Source organism: Nesoenas mayeri (assembly GCF_963082525.1).
Source record: "Nesoenas mayeri genome assembly, chromosome: 8".
NCBI lineage: Eukaryota > Metazoa > Chordata > Aves > Columbiformes > Columbidae > Nesoenas > Nesoenas mayeri.
The window spans coordinates 27,170,530-27,185,574 of record NC_137554.1 but is presented as its reverse complement, the minus strand read 5'-3'; the positions used below and the strand labels follow the sequence as shown (position 1 = coordinate 27,185,574).

Here is a 15,045-nt window from a genome sequence, read left to right as displayed (position 1 = left end):
TGTGGGTCTCTGGGATACTAATCATTTAAGCCTTTTGACAACACTTGGTTCAGCTTGAATGCACTTGGTCATTCTGGAAAGATAATTCAAATGATATTTACTTTGCCAAAAGTATAGAGAAAACCAGCAAACAGTTACAAAGCATGGGAACTGTTGGAGTAGGTACTTTCTTTTTGCCAACTCTTACCTTACACAGTACCACAAATTATATGTTTCTTATGCTTGTCAATATGTTATGGAACTAAACCACTTGCTAGTAACAGGGTTATCAGGTATATATCCTTTAAAAAATCTTATTTTATTTTTATGTGCCTAATCCTTAATGGACCAAAAAAGAAATAAGAAAGACAGGAAAAAAGGAGATCCCTTTTCCCCTTCATAGTCTGTTAATGCCCAGTGAATGGCAGTGAGCATTAAATCACATCAGCTTATTTGACGCTCCTGGTGACATCTCTGAAAGATGGACATGTTCCCTGGTCATTTAGGAGACACTACTGTTTTACAAGCACTGTGACACTGCAAAGATGGGTCAGTGAGCCTTCAAAACCTCAAACTTGAAACTCTGTCTTTCTCCCAACACCAGTCCCTATTTCATGGCTTTTGACTGGACTGTGGGATTGAAATGAAAGCTGTTGGCAGCAGAAATTCTTTACGGAGGGACAGAGAAGCAAAGGATTCAAGTTCTGGCAATCAAAATGACCAAAACTGAGTCTAGTCCAAAATGTCTTCTGTGTTTCGTAAGGGGTTCAGTCTAACCTGCTGGCGGGTTTTGCCATATGAAAGGAACTGTTCTGCTGGAGAAGCTTTGAAGCAGCACTGTGTGCCATTACTGGATTTCATACAGGTATTTCATTCTGAAGTCAGCCCAACTTCAGGGAAGGTTTTGGACCGGACGACCCTGGAGGTCCCTCCCAGCCAAAGTGTTCTACGATTTTCCCAGCCGTAGCTTTCCCATGGCCTCCTTTCCATCTCTCCACATGCACGCAGCTCTTTGGGCAACACACTGCCTAGGGACTTGCTACGGGAATTCATCAATTCCCCAAGCACTGAGCAAACACCTATATGCATATTTATACATATATGGGCTTTTGTTTCTGCGGATCCATAAATGCCTTTTGAATGCACTTATTCCCTGCTCCTCTTCTTCTTCTTCGTTCTATACTGAGTGTGCAAAACGATGTGGCATTTTACTGCAATGCTGACACGTTTGGCAGCATTTAGTGACCAGAACTGAAGTGTTCCCTCCCCATATCCAAAAGAGTTTAGCTACTCATGCTCAGCACTGGCTATAGAAAGACTCCAGAACCACGGTGTTCTGAGGCACCAGAAAGCAGGACAGTTGTATTCTTAGGACTGCAGTATTTCCACATCGCCAGCCACCTGAACTACAGGACTTTCACCTGGGAAAACTCCCAGTGTAACTTGTGTTCACAAGGTTCAAAGGAACTGTCTATAATTTGGAAAACTCAGTGCAAACACATAACATTTACTCAATATAACAAAACTGAGGTCACTAAGGAGTTAGAAACATAAGCCATACTCACAAGACTGAGTGACCTCAAACTGGAATTAGGGTGTAGTGGCTCAGAACTAAGGTGAGCACAAGCACAGCAATCACCAGGACAAAACCACAAAGCTTTTCTGGAAAGAGAGAACACCGCGGGTTTGGAAGGCACCTACTTTACATTAACAGAATCAAAGTCTTATGATAATCCAAGAGAAGGTGAAGAGGTCAGTCAATAGATGTTGGCAGATCTAGGGCACTTGCAACTTTTAAAGTGAAGGGAAGCTATGAAAAGTGATAGATTATGTGTTCCTTAAAGTCTCGAGTACATAGTGGTGTTCCAGCTGAAATGAATGCACCTGTCACCCAAAATGACAGCCCACAGCATACAGCCCAGACTCTGGCATGGCTGGATCTAAATTTGTTGACTGACATAATGTCCCACAGTCCTAAGCTGAGTGATGACTAAAATGATTCGTTTTACTTTTGTTATCTATAGAGTGGGATGAACAAGAAACTAAGCACAGTGTTTGAAAAATACCCCCCATAGGAGAAAAATGATGTGCTTTCATTCCTGGCTGTGTAGAAACAGACTATTTTGAATCTAAATTTGCTTCCAGTCTCCAGAATTAGGTCACGTTCGTGTCTTGTTCAACATGACACTCTCAATTGAAGGTTTCTTAGAAAAGAAGCTGAGCTGTTAGATATGAGGGTCTGGGAAACCATAGTTTGAGGTCGGTAAATTGCAAAAAATGAGGGTAATAGTTTTCAAGTACACATAGCTGTTAGTTAGACTAAAACGTGATCTGATTCACTTCACTCTATTTACAGCTTCTGAGATCTTTTATTCTTAACCTTGCAGTGGATCATTGCAACATCAGTGCAAAATTATAAATGGTTGTATCCTGCAATGGGCATTGATTCCAGGGGATATTACTCTATACAAACTTCTGATGTAAGCCATAGTACTTATTGATTGCATCAGTGTCCAAATTACATTTCTTGTTATATTGACTTTTTCTGCAAAAGCATATACACGTGCACAGACCAGTCTCCACATTGGAGTCTGGCTTTCAAAACAGTTAAAAATATTTTTGTGCTGCCCTTCCAAACCCCGAGCAGCGTTTCTGGATCCTATGTTTCCAGCCTGTGTGCAGCAGAGACAACAGGTTAATAACTCTGAGCCAGAGCTTTTGGATCCTGCGTTTCCAGGCTGCGTGCAGCACAGAGAGCAGGTTAATAACCCTGAGCCAGAGCCTGCCCTCTGCCCTGTGCTGCAGCCCCACCGAGCTCCCCGAAATCAGGTTTTCCACACCTCTCCTGACAGTGGTGCTTGTTCGGGTGTAGAAATACAGATTTAATAGTTTAACACAACACATCATGACTTAAAACCCTTGCTACAATTCCCTGCAGATTAGTACACCATAAACATAATCTCTCAAAATGCTGAGGTAAGGCCTGAGCTGAGGGGCAATTTCCCAGCTGCATCCAGGACAGGGGACAGAGGAGGTGACAGCAGTGGGGACACCCTGACAGGGTGGCTGAGGGGAAGCCTTTGGCCAGCACCCATCAGCCACTCCAGCACAGCAGCTGCAGGCAGATTATTCCATGTAAACCTGTGTCTGTGAGCCAGCCTAGAAGGCTGCGCTTTTCAGGGGTTTACGTGCACCTTTTGTGAAGGAAGACACAGCAACATCAAGAGGACACTGAGGCCAACACCAAGACACAGGTACTTCATGGTTTTTTTCAAGAGAAAATGCTCCAAAGAAAAGCTCTCACCATGAGGATGCAACATCTGGGACCCCACTCAGTGCCCTGAAGCTGGGTGCTCTCAAATCCCAATGTGACATGTGGCAGCATCATCTCCCTTGGGTATCTGGCCAGCAGAAGCTCCCTGGGACCATTCCTGGGGAAACCAGTGGCACCGGAACCAGCAGCAACCAGGAGCCTCGTGCTGCCACATGAGTGACACTATGCAGGGACCTGGAGTCACAAGTGGGTACAAGGGCTGCTCTTCTGTGTCACCCCCCACCCTAAAGCCCGGCATCCCCAACCCTTTGGGGGGGATGGGGCTGTCACATGCTGGGGACAGGACATGAGTGTGTTCCCACCAGGTTGCTTGGCTGGAGGGTCCCCGGGACCCACAGGATGTCAGGAACGAAGGATGGTCTCAGAAACAGTCTGAGAACCCATCTCCTCAGGTGATGGAGCATGTACACAAGAGCTAATATCTATTGTTGGGCTCTCTAAAAGAGCTCAGTAAAATCCATTTATTGTGACAGAACACTAACAGTGGATCAAAAGTCATTACTATGCCAGAAGCATGTCTGGAGATGTAAGCTTCTCTTTCAAACTTTGAAAAGCTTTATGGATCTCAGTTTCCTGGGAGAGACTTTGTAGTAAGTACATAAAATGGAAAATGGAAGGCAAACTTGTAAAGTCGAGATACCAGGAATTAACAAAACTGAAGCTCTGATTATTTTTCTTTCTTTGTTTCTATGTTTGATCAAGATGAAGCACAGCCAGCAGCCAAGGGATAAAGGAACTCAATGTCTGTGTTCTAAACAAAACATTACATTTACCCCACTTCGGAAAGATCAGCTCAAGTATGTCAAGATTTTGTGAAGTCAGTAACACTGAGAGAGTGTTGCAGCACAAATTAGAATTACTGAGAAGGTATGGGTGACGCTAATGGACAGGGAAGGATTTACACGCAGCCCCTCGCTCTGTTATTCTCACACATCCACCACTCAGAACCAGCTGCACTTCCCCAGGCAGCTCAGAAACAGGCTGAAGGGTCCTATGTCTTTTTCCAGGAGAAAAAGAAAATCCCGAGTTTTTACACACTAATTCATTTATTTTTCAAGCCCCTGTGATACTATCACAGAATGCAGCTACATATTGCTGCAGGGACATCTGCCACTGATTCTGGCGACCAGAGAAGCTCAAAGAGCTGGAACGACATCTCCCCACTTCCACCTGAACCACATTCAGCTGGATGTCCTGTGAAACAGCAAAGCACCACTCCATCACTGTCACAACTGATAGAGAACAGAGGGGTTCTGTGCCTGGTACAGACACCTGATGAGACAGGAAACCTTTAAAATAACTGGAAAAGGGAGCTATTGCCACATTTACGATCTTTTATAGCTCTATAAAAGGTGGACAGAATCAAGCTGAGGGACAAAGACAAAATACTTGCTATTCCAATGTTTGCTAGTGAAAGATGTGCTATATCCAAGATGCAGAACAAGAATACAGATCATGACCATGAAAGCAAAACATCTTTTGCCTATTGCAAAATGTCATTTAGCAGGAAAAGTGTGTATAGAATCTATTGAAAATTGATTTACTGATTCAAGGATGCTATTGCAATTGATTTAATTTCCAGCAAAGAACACGCAAGAGGAAGCAGAAAAACACCAGTTGCATACAACTAATAAAGAGCAAGGCTTTTAGAAATTAGCACCACAAACACAGATTTTCAAACAAGCTGGAACTGTGGGGAAAGATTCACAAAAGGCTTTATCTAGGTCAAAAACTTCCAGTAACTCCAGATTCTCACACCAGTCACTATATACCTGCACAGCACGTGGCTCTTGTAGGGCTGAGCAAATTACAACACAACAGCAGATGAATGAGGACACAACAATGCTTACAAGGTATTTATCAACATGTTGACTGATCCAAGTAAATTCAGGAGACTGAAAAGTATATGAAAAAGAGAAATTAAAGAGTTGGCAATGGCTTATGTGATGGAGGGAAAATGAAAGTAATATTGATGGTCTCAACAAAAAAAGCATAACTTGCCCTTATTAGAGCTGTAGTTATGAGCAAGAACAGTCAAGTGATAAACAAAAATTTCATCAGATAACAGTTTTTAGGACAGAAAAAAATGAAGCTCTCCCAATCAGGACTCCCCACAATTCACTGTCTTCAAGATTTCCAGCTTCACCTAAACCCCAACCCCAGCATGATCATTTTAATCATTAAAGTGCAGTGAGTTCATACAATACAGCCAAGACTCCTTCAGTTTATATTTAATCTGATTTTAGCTCCCATATATACTTTCCAACAAAATATTTAACTGATTTGAGTGTGACATCTGGAATTGTTTTGAGACCCTCACCAGATGCCAACTGAAAATTAATCAAGCACAAGGCTAAACTAGAGAGACCCTTGAAGGCTGTACCCTGGGTTAAATGTAGGCACATGAATCATACAAAACTAGAATTTTCTGTGGGCTTGGTTCAAATTTGACCTCTGTCAGCAGGGACAAAAATGGTCACCACATCTCAATGTGAATAAACTGTATCGAACTCCAGCTTCAGCTTGAGTTTACTCAAGGATTGTATAGACCTGAAATAAACCCAGCTTGACAACAGATAGTGTCAAGACCTCGGTTTACAGTTTTTGTAGAGGGGCTGAAAAATCACTAAACAGACCCGTTCTATGCATGGTGTGCATCAGCCTTTCCGACAAAATGTGCAAGAAGCCCATCTCGGTGCTGAGTGCAGATGCACGTGAGAGCAGGAGGTAAATCTCTGGAACGGCTTTGTCAGTCTGGTACCACCCGTGAACACTACAGTTACTAATTTTTCTTTTCTAAAGGAATAAGTATAACTCGCAGAAATAGCTCTAAAATGCTGTTATTGCCTCAATGGCACTTGGAAATTTGAAAACCACAGATGAGAAAGGAACTCTTAAGCCTCTTATTTGAAAAATACAGCCAGATAAATCTAAGCTGAGAAGGTTAATAATGAGTTCAGCAGAATCAGGAATTAATTGTCTTCTGTTCAGGCCGCATACAGTTCGAAATTGTGAGACCAAGCACCCTTCTCTTCATGAAACCATGGAAGGAAAAATATGAGAGAAGAATGAGAAGCGTGTAATCATCCTGGCTTTACAAGAGCAGGTAGTTCTGCAGACCTGCCAGGGCAGGGGACAGCAATACACATTCAGGGCTGTCCCTTCCCAGAGAAAAGGGCCATGAAAAGATCCTTATACCCTTAGCACACTGCAGGTTTAATGAAAGGCAACTGCTGTAACACGCTGTGGGTTTAATGAAAGGCAAGTGCTATTTTCAGATTTCACTAGGGGCTCTGTAACAAAGAGGAGTTGCAGACACCGTCCCCGTCCCCACCAGCCTGCCGTCCCCTTTCATCGCCCTGGCTGAGCCAGCTCCAAAACCTTCACACTTACAGCCGGCAAATGAAGGTCGGGCGCTCAAAGGCTGGGTCTAAACATGTTCAGCTGCTATTGCTTAAATTAAATTGATACTAAAATGGTCTCTTTTTTTTATCAAAGTGCTATAACCATTGTGGCTACAATCCCTCACCACGGTGTAAGTAGTAATAAGCTGATACAGGTCACCATTGCTGATAGCTGTCAGAACTTTTTTTCCAGAACTGGGAAGCCAAATAGAACTCACAATTATTCTCAAAATGGAAGGATAACCCCTTTTCCAGGGTAGAGACATGAAAGATTCATTTTCTTCTCTGTTCTGCCAGGCCATATTGCAGATTTAATTAATGCATTATGTGCATTGCATTAGATTTCAGAACTTAAAAACGGGGGTTGCAAGCTATGTGAAAATTTAAGGTAAAAAATTTAAAGCTCCTGTGAAGCCACTGGCAAAACTTAACACAAAAGGGTCAGAATTTCACTCTTGATCTTTCTCTTCAGTGGTAGTAAAGATTTTCATCTAGTAATTGTGCCTGTGGGCTGGCTGGGACTCATGCTGCAAACACGACTTCTGCTCTCACACTGAAAAGTTTCAGAAGTTAAGCTGCTCTCAGTACCACACAGCAACCGCACTGATGTGCTTACAGCAAATTATCTTTGACCCTCACAAATATGATCTGGTAGAAGTTCTGTGAGGCAATGACATGCTTTTTGGCTCTCTAGTGAGATAATGTTTTGAGTTTTCTTTTGTGGAAAACATTATTTAAAATCCTTTAGAGCAGAGCCATTTTTCTAACAGCCAGTAGTGACAAGGTGTAAAGCTGAATGGTAAGGTTTGGATCTTTGCTGTCCTGAAGCAGTTCCACAGAGTGCAGCACGCAGGCATGGGGCTCTTGGCTTGTGTCATGGCTGGGGCAAGAATTACAGCTCCAAAGAAAGTATCTTCATCTGAGCCCCACAGCCTGGTGGCCCAAAGGAACCCATGGAGGGACACAGATGCATGAAGGAGGCTGGTGAGAAAATGGAGGGTGTGAGGAGTCAGTGGGGTGAGGAGAAGAACCTCGGCTGGAAGGAGGAGAGCAAGTGGTGCACATGGATGGTGTGCAACAGAGAACCGGGTCAAATACAAGCATGGAAAGAAAAAATGAGGTAGAAGACATTTGTGGAAGATGCACTCAACCCCCCCAGCCAAACCAGAGCGGTTTGGTTTGGGCTGCACAGCCAAGAACTTTCCTCTAGGAAAGCCCAAAGGGAGCAGAACAGCACCTGACCCCCATCAGTGGTGTGTGCAGGGGGCTGGTGTGGGCCTTTCCCACCGTGTGTGATTTGACTGCGAGCAAACCGCTTCATTCCATAAACGTGATGGCCTGGGGGAGCTGCTGTGAGCTCTGCTCAATAACTGCCTGTGTGTCTTTAGCAAAAGGAGGCATTTTCACCTAAAATCTCACAGCTCAGTCCAGCTAGTTATTTCACCACCTTTCACTGAAAGGTGCACACCCTGAGCCTATTTCCATAGCTGGATTTTCTCTGCGTAGACCAAGGACTTGGTGATTCCACTCGGGTATCACTAAAGAAACCGAATGAGTGAGCTGATCTGTACTCAAATTCAGCTCTTAGAAGTCAACCAATTAGAGATGCTTTATCTGTAATGAATGGGCCAAAGAAACCAAGAAACTGACTAGGGGAAAATATTTAAAGTAAAAAAGGACAAAACAAACAAAGAAAAAGAAAAGCAGTAATGAAAGCAAGCGACAAGGTGTTACTTTGGATCCACCGTTTCAGGACAGCAGGAGAAAGTATTTGCCTGTGTGGGAAATCCAGTCAACAAGGACAGAAACCAATGAATTAAGTGCCCAGCATTTCATAATTTCAATTATTAAGGCATTAGAGAGTCTTCACAATGACAAGATGTCAACTAAGAAGTGGGGAACAGACATTTCTTGTCAACAAAACTTTACTTGTTCTTAGGAAGATGAAACATTCCTTTTTTTTAAAAAAAATTCTTGAGATTTGATAAGTAAAATTTTATTTTTAATACCTGGAAGTTGAATGACAATTAAAAAATTAAAAAGCTAGGAAGAATAGGAAAATAATTTAAAATGTCAAAATGAAGCATTTGAAAGGCCCCTGAAATGTGAGTTCAGGCTTTCTTAGGCTAAAAGAATTTTTATGAGCGACATAGGTTTTGAAAGTATTTGGCAAATCCAAAGTGCATTTAAAATACTCTCTAACAAATTTTATGTAGTTCTGCTACAGTAAAATTGCAGAATATGGCTTATATTAATATACTTGGATTAACCCTTCAATGTAAACAATTAATCTATTGTTTTAGCAATATTCTTCTAAACATCATACATTTATCATATCCACACAGAAACACCATATCTGCACATTTCAATAAAGTAATGGGGTCTGTGTCATGAGGGCACCCCAGAACAACTCCGAGAAAATAATCAGCTTAAAGCAACTTCAATGCGGAACTGAAACAGAAACCAAACCCAAACAGTAGACCCAGCGCAAATGGGTTGGGGGGTAATTCAAAATCAGCCAGCACCCCAAAAGCATTTCACAAATGCCGGTGGGATGTACCCACTGGGGACACTGTCACCACAGGCCACCCCAGACAGATGACCCCCGCCTGCAACCCAGGGCCAGCTGCTTGCACTTGGGGTCCCAGCAGAAATAACCCAAGCTGGTGCTTGTGCTCGTAGAGGTTTTACCACGAGCAGGTGGATGCGCTCGTACATTGGAGTAGAAGAATAATGCCAAGTGTGCTAAAATCTGCAGTCAGAGTATAAAGCAGAATTTGTGCCAATATTGCTAACCTAGGGCACATAAATCCCAGAAGACTGGCTTGAAGTGATATGGTTTGTAAGATGATATTTTTCAGAATAAAATAAATAAATGTGCAGTTTCTTTTGCATTAGTGATCTGATTTTCTTCTTCGCTCTGCAAGGAAATTTCTTCTTTTATAACCACAAATAGAGTTACTCTTTCATTTAAAAAATGTGACTTCAAGAGCAGGTACTCATTTTTGAAAATATCCTTTTCAACCTAAAGTTCTTGGGAACTGAGAGAGAATTCAATACATTATCATTATATACATGCCTGGCTCTCAGATTTGTCAGCATGGGCCACTGCCAGAGACAGGACTCTGAGTCTGGTGGGCTTCAGTTTGCACCCCTGTGACTGGTCATATACATATACATATACATATACGTATACGTATACATATACATATCCTGTGTCCTCGTTATGCTACAAATCCCAAGAAACCTTGCATTTGTGAAGAACAAACACCACATTTGAAGTCCCTGCCTACACTGGTGTCCTTTGCAGAGCTGTCAGCTTGGAGCATGAACACAGAACCCTTCACACGTGCAAGCCATGCTGGTCTCTTGGAGATACCAACAACAACGTCCAGAAAACTGCTGCTGCCTCATATTTTTTCAGAATTTCATACCAGAACCTTGAACTGGGCATAGTCTCCCAAATGGTTCACTTCTTTGCTCAGCAAAGGGAAAAACTCAGCTCCCTTTTCCAAAAGAATGAGTGTCTCTCACAAGAAACCTTTCACTGCAGCTGTCAGTGTCACCGGAAAATGGAAACTTAGAGCAAGATGCAGGAAAACCTTATTCGTTATATCACCACAACTCTATAGGCCCGGTCACCTGAGATGCAAACAAAATGAACATTTCTGGGATTTTTAAAAGACCAAGTAGTTAAGCTAGTGGGAAATGAAGAGGTGTGTGTCTGACACCGAAGAAACTCCATTTTGTAACTCACTTTGTCCTACTTTATAAGAATTCTTTCTGCAGCAGCTTTCTTGTCTCAGGAGCTGTTCCAAGGCTCAGAAATGCACCACTTCTCCAGCACTGACTTATTCTCCCGTTTGCTTTTCTTTAAAAACACCTACAGGTAATTTGGGCTCAATCCCTCCAAAGTAGGAGTTAGTGCAGAATGGCTGGTCTGAGAGGTTTCTGATGTAAACAGGACACACAAAGATTCTGCTCAGCAGAGAGGATGTTTCCTGCTTCTAATAAAGATGGAACATTGGTGGGCTAGATGCAAGAAAACACTGGTTTTTAGCAGCTGCATCCTTTCATGACAATTACAGTTCAGCAAATGCGACTCATAGCAGTTTGCATAAAAACTCTGAGTCTTTTCAGCTTTGGGCACAGTCTGAGCTGCTCCCTCCCGGGACATGGACAGGATCATCAAGGTTCCCCCTTTTCTAAGGGGGAAAACAACAGGGGGGGTTGCCTCTAGAAATGCTCCACACTACTGCATTGAACTTGGGGGGGCTAGTGACTAGTTTGAATCAGGCACTTAATTCTTAGAAGGACAAAAACTGGTGAAATGAATTAATTAATGTTTGGGATTTAAGAACTTATACTGGGGAAATACACTACATCACATCAATTGTAAACAGGCTATCCTACAGGGCTAGTGTGTGCAGGTAGGGTTTGAATGGCTTTGAAATTTCAGATATGATATCTGTCAGTGAAATTTTTATAAGCACGAATTCCATCTGTCAAGTCATCCAACTAAAATGTGTGAAAGCCTCCAGTGAATGGGGAAGCATTGTGTCCCGGTTCCCTGGTCCAGTGGATGCACAGGCCTCCCTCCAGCTCCATGGCTGTTAATGAGATCCTGTGCAGCTGTACAAACAGCTGGATTGCAGAGCAGCACCAGTGTTTGGGGCTTCATCTGTCTTGAACTCTTAGGGTAAAGAAAGAAACTCACCTGTTCAAATCACGATGTATGATGGGTTGCGTCAGGTTGTGGAGATACTCCATGCCTTTGGCAACATCTACAGCAATGATTAATTTAGACTGCAGATCTAGAGTTCTATATTTTGGAAAAAAAAAAACCAAACCTCAAAGTTAATAAACAGACAAGAATTATTTGTAAATTACTTTTATCTGTAAATTGTGGCACGCCGGTGGATTCACCTCTTCTGCTCGTGCAGCAGGGAGAAGAGTGACCCGCCGGAGATGTACTGCGTGACGATGGCGAACTGACTGGGGTCGTCCAGGCAGGCACCCACAAACTGGATGACACACGGGTGGTTCAGCCGGCACAGGATGGACACTTCGCGGCAGAACATGTCCACGTCCGATTTGGAGCAGTAGGTATTGGCCCGATAGCTTAGAATTTACATGAGAGAAAACATTAAAGCAAAAATATAATAAAATATTTTTTTTTTAAAAAAACCTTCAGACTAGTCATTAACCAAACAAGATGGAGAAGTCAGATAAACTTACCGTTTGATTGCGACGATTTTATTTCTGCATCGTCCCTTATATACTTTTCCAAAAGACCCTAAAATGGTTTAAAATAAATAAGCACCAATATATTTATTACGAATATCAGATATTTAAAACAGATGCATTCTTATTTCTGGTACCTGAGCCAATAATTTCATGGAACTCAATTTCAGAGAGCTGAAGATGGAAATGTGATGGCAAACCAGCACGGAGGAGGAGAACGTCTGCCTTTTCTGTGAAACAAAACACAGATCCTATCTGTAAAACATGGAGTCACAGGGAAGGAGAGAATAGAAACATTTAACTTCACCAAACCATTGCACAGGAAAGCTAATTTTCCTCCTGTAACTTGCTTGGCTGGTAATCCTGTTGTCTTCTCTTTCAGGAACCGCAGTAAACCCCAAGAACAAATATTAACACTTGCAATGCTACCATTGCCTTGGGCTTTCCTGGCTTTAAGTCGTGTCACTGATGAGCGCTGCCCCATGGGCAGGTTCTGCTGGTACCACATCATGGTTGCCTAAAATTCTTCAAAGGGAGAATGAGCTCCCGATTGCCTGTGTATCTGATGCTCGTTGCTGGTGCAGGGGACGCTATTCCGGATCTGACTGGCTCCTTAGTGGCATGCGGAATCTACGTTTTGCAACTTAATTTAATTAGCAAACGTTCCTACCTTGTTGATCTTTTTGGTTTATTACTATAAAGTTTGTCATAATATTTCTAAATGAAACACTCCAGTGCTGTGGTGTAAAGGATGTAAGGATTTGATCATATCCAGAGTGAGTATTTGAAGTGTTAAACTGAAAGCACCATGAAAAATGAAATATTTTAAAGTACAAATATGCATCTGAATGTTTTATCTATATGTGTTTCGGATTAACACAAATTATATTTTGACAGAATGCAGGCATTTTACAGAGGAATTCAATAAGATATTTGTTTGCATTCATGCATACATGAATATTCCATTAGCACTGATTCACAATCACATCCTTTTCTTCAAATAAAAAAAAAATTAAAGCTCATGAAAATCAGATAAATATAGGAACTATTGTGATGCTGAGCAACAAAACTAAGCACATTGTTTCCTAAAATTATCCTAGGGAAATATAGCTGCTGCTTATGCACATCATTAAGTTTCTGAACAATGAAAGTGCCAGGAATCATGAATCGTGTAGCACATTCAGGTTGACTAATATCTTGGGTAAAAAGGCCATACAAGTTCAAGTTTTCCCTTGCCATTGGGAGTACCTTTAGTCATGCTTTTAATCTTTCCTAGAGGGGATGGAACTGACACGTAGGAACCATCTGAAATAAAAGAACAGAATACATTTTATGGAATTCAAAGAAAGTATAAGCATGGGTACTGATAAATTAATGAGGCAATGATTGCTTAAATAATGAAAAATAAAGGGGTTAAAATACATATAAGCACACAAACATGTATGATTGTGACATGATATTGCTGTGTTCTTGAAAGTAATTTGTGTAGTGCTTCACCAAGCGCTATGGAACGACTGGACTGTCCCCGGTGCTCCAGACGCCTGTTATTCTATGTCAGCCAGACTCCGTGAAGGATCCTGGAGCAGATTCACAAACCCAGCCTGGGCTGCGAGCGCATCGTGCTGCTCAGTGTGCTGGGAGGTGCCCAACACACCTCGGCTGCTCCACCTACCAGGGATTTCATCTCTCGCGTCTCTGTTCAAGCTTCAAACAGTCATCAGCAAAACCTCTGTCTGGGTGTGTTAACCACTTGCCAAAATAAATGAGGATTTTTGTAGCAAAAAGGGTAATTAATTTTTTTTTTTTTCCCAAGGGGGAATTAGATATCAAAAGATATTAAAAAATATGAAGGGAACTGGTTATAGAAATATGCTGAATGTCAGTAATCAAAGAAACATCAGAATTAACAGCACAAAGAGAATGGATAAACAAGGTCTGAAGGATATAAAAAGGTGTGGGTAATGATTACCAGGGATCAATCGTCACCTCACAGCTTTTAGATTTTCTTTCTAGTGAGTAATACAGTGTGACAACTCTATTTTAAGATAAAGGATGGATTTTGACGTAAATCGGGGGTACCTGGAAAATGGGGATTCTCATGACACTAATTTTCTTTGTGCCAGACAGAATCGATCCAAAGCTCCTGCCATCCGTGGAACATTCCCAGAGACTCCAGTGGCCTTTGGATCAGACTCTTCAGTGAGAGAATAAAGTGATTTCTCAGACCCTACCTCCTCCAGGCTGTGAGTATTCATTACAGGGTGAATCATCTTGGGGTCTCTTATAATGCTTCAGGAGAGTCACAATGGCATCATGACCTAGGAAAGAAAGAGCAAATATAAGGATTTGTAGGTAAATTCAATAGTGGGGTTGGTTTGTTTGATTGTTTTGTTTTTATTATTTAATTTAATTTTATTAATTGATTTATACAAAATCAGGAGATTTTTTTAAAAGGCACAATGTGTCCATAAAACATGTAAACAAAGATACAATGGTGCTAATCTGAAACATACTAGGATTCTTAAATACAGAAATATAGGGAAATACCTACCAATAAAATGAAGCATGTTATTTTCACGAGGCCACCCAATCCTAAAACGTGATATATGGCAATAGGGAACCCTGCTACAGAAATTCTAGAATGGAAGCTGACAATAGTCTTCAATAGGCCTTACAGGGACAACCAGTGCCTGAAAATATTTAATTTCTGGTGTCCTAAGCCGGACAAAATTCCCCTCCGGTGCTGCTGTGGCAGCTGCTGTGCTCCTCGTTCTCCGCAGGAACCGGAGCGGGATGTACACGATGTCTTGCTCTCAGGTGTTTGATGCACACAGTTCTGCTTGGCAGTGTTCACAACTTTTTCCTAAACCTTTCAAAAATGAATTTTCCCACAGCAATTTCATACAGAGTATTTTGCCATGATCAGGTATTGGAAAAGCCTTTGGAACCCGTAGTTTTGCTATATGACAGTCATTCTCATCACAAATGGTACCGCACTGCCTTTGGACGCAGGGGGAACATCCCAGAACCACCCCCAGCTGTACCTGTTGTCCCCATCCCCAGCACACAGCGGAAAGGAGCCTT

The 15,045-nt window shown here is 42.0% G+C and overlaps 1 protein-coding gene across 1 annotated transcript in view; it reads right to left on the bottom strand.

The window, feature by feature from the left end:
- Positions 1-15,045, bottom strand: part of LOC308043135 (serine/threonine-protein kinase TNNI3K) — a gene marked incomplete at both ends in the record, with an annotated part of 47,163 nt that overhangs the window by 14,114 nt on the left and 18,004 nt on the right. The window contains 6 exons of the mRNA XM_080349054.1: positions 11,435-11,539; positions 11,644-11,838; positions 11,956-12,013; positions 12,099-12,191; positions 13,210-13,266; positions 14,193-14,279. Of these exons, the coding sequence (XP_080205180.1) occupies positions 11,435-11,539; positions 11,644-11,838; positions 11,956-12,013; positions 12,099-12,191; positions 13,210-13,266; positions 14,193-14,279 (595 nt within the window). The remainder of the gene's footprint in view (positions 1-11,434; positions 11,540-11,643; positions 11,839-11,955; positions 12,014-12,098; positions 12,192-13,209; positions 13,267-14,192; positions 14,280-15,045) is intronic.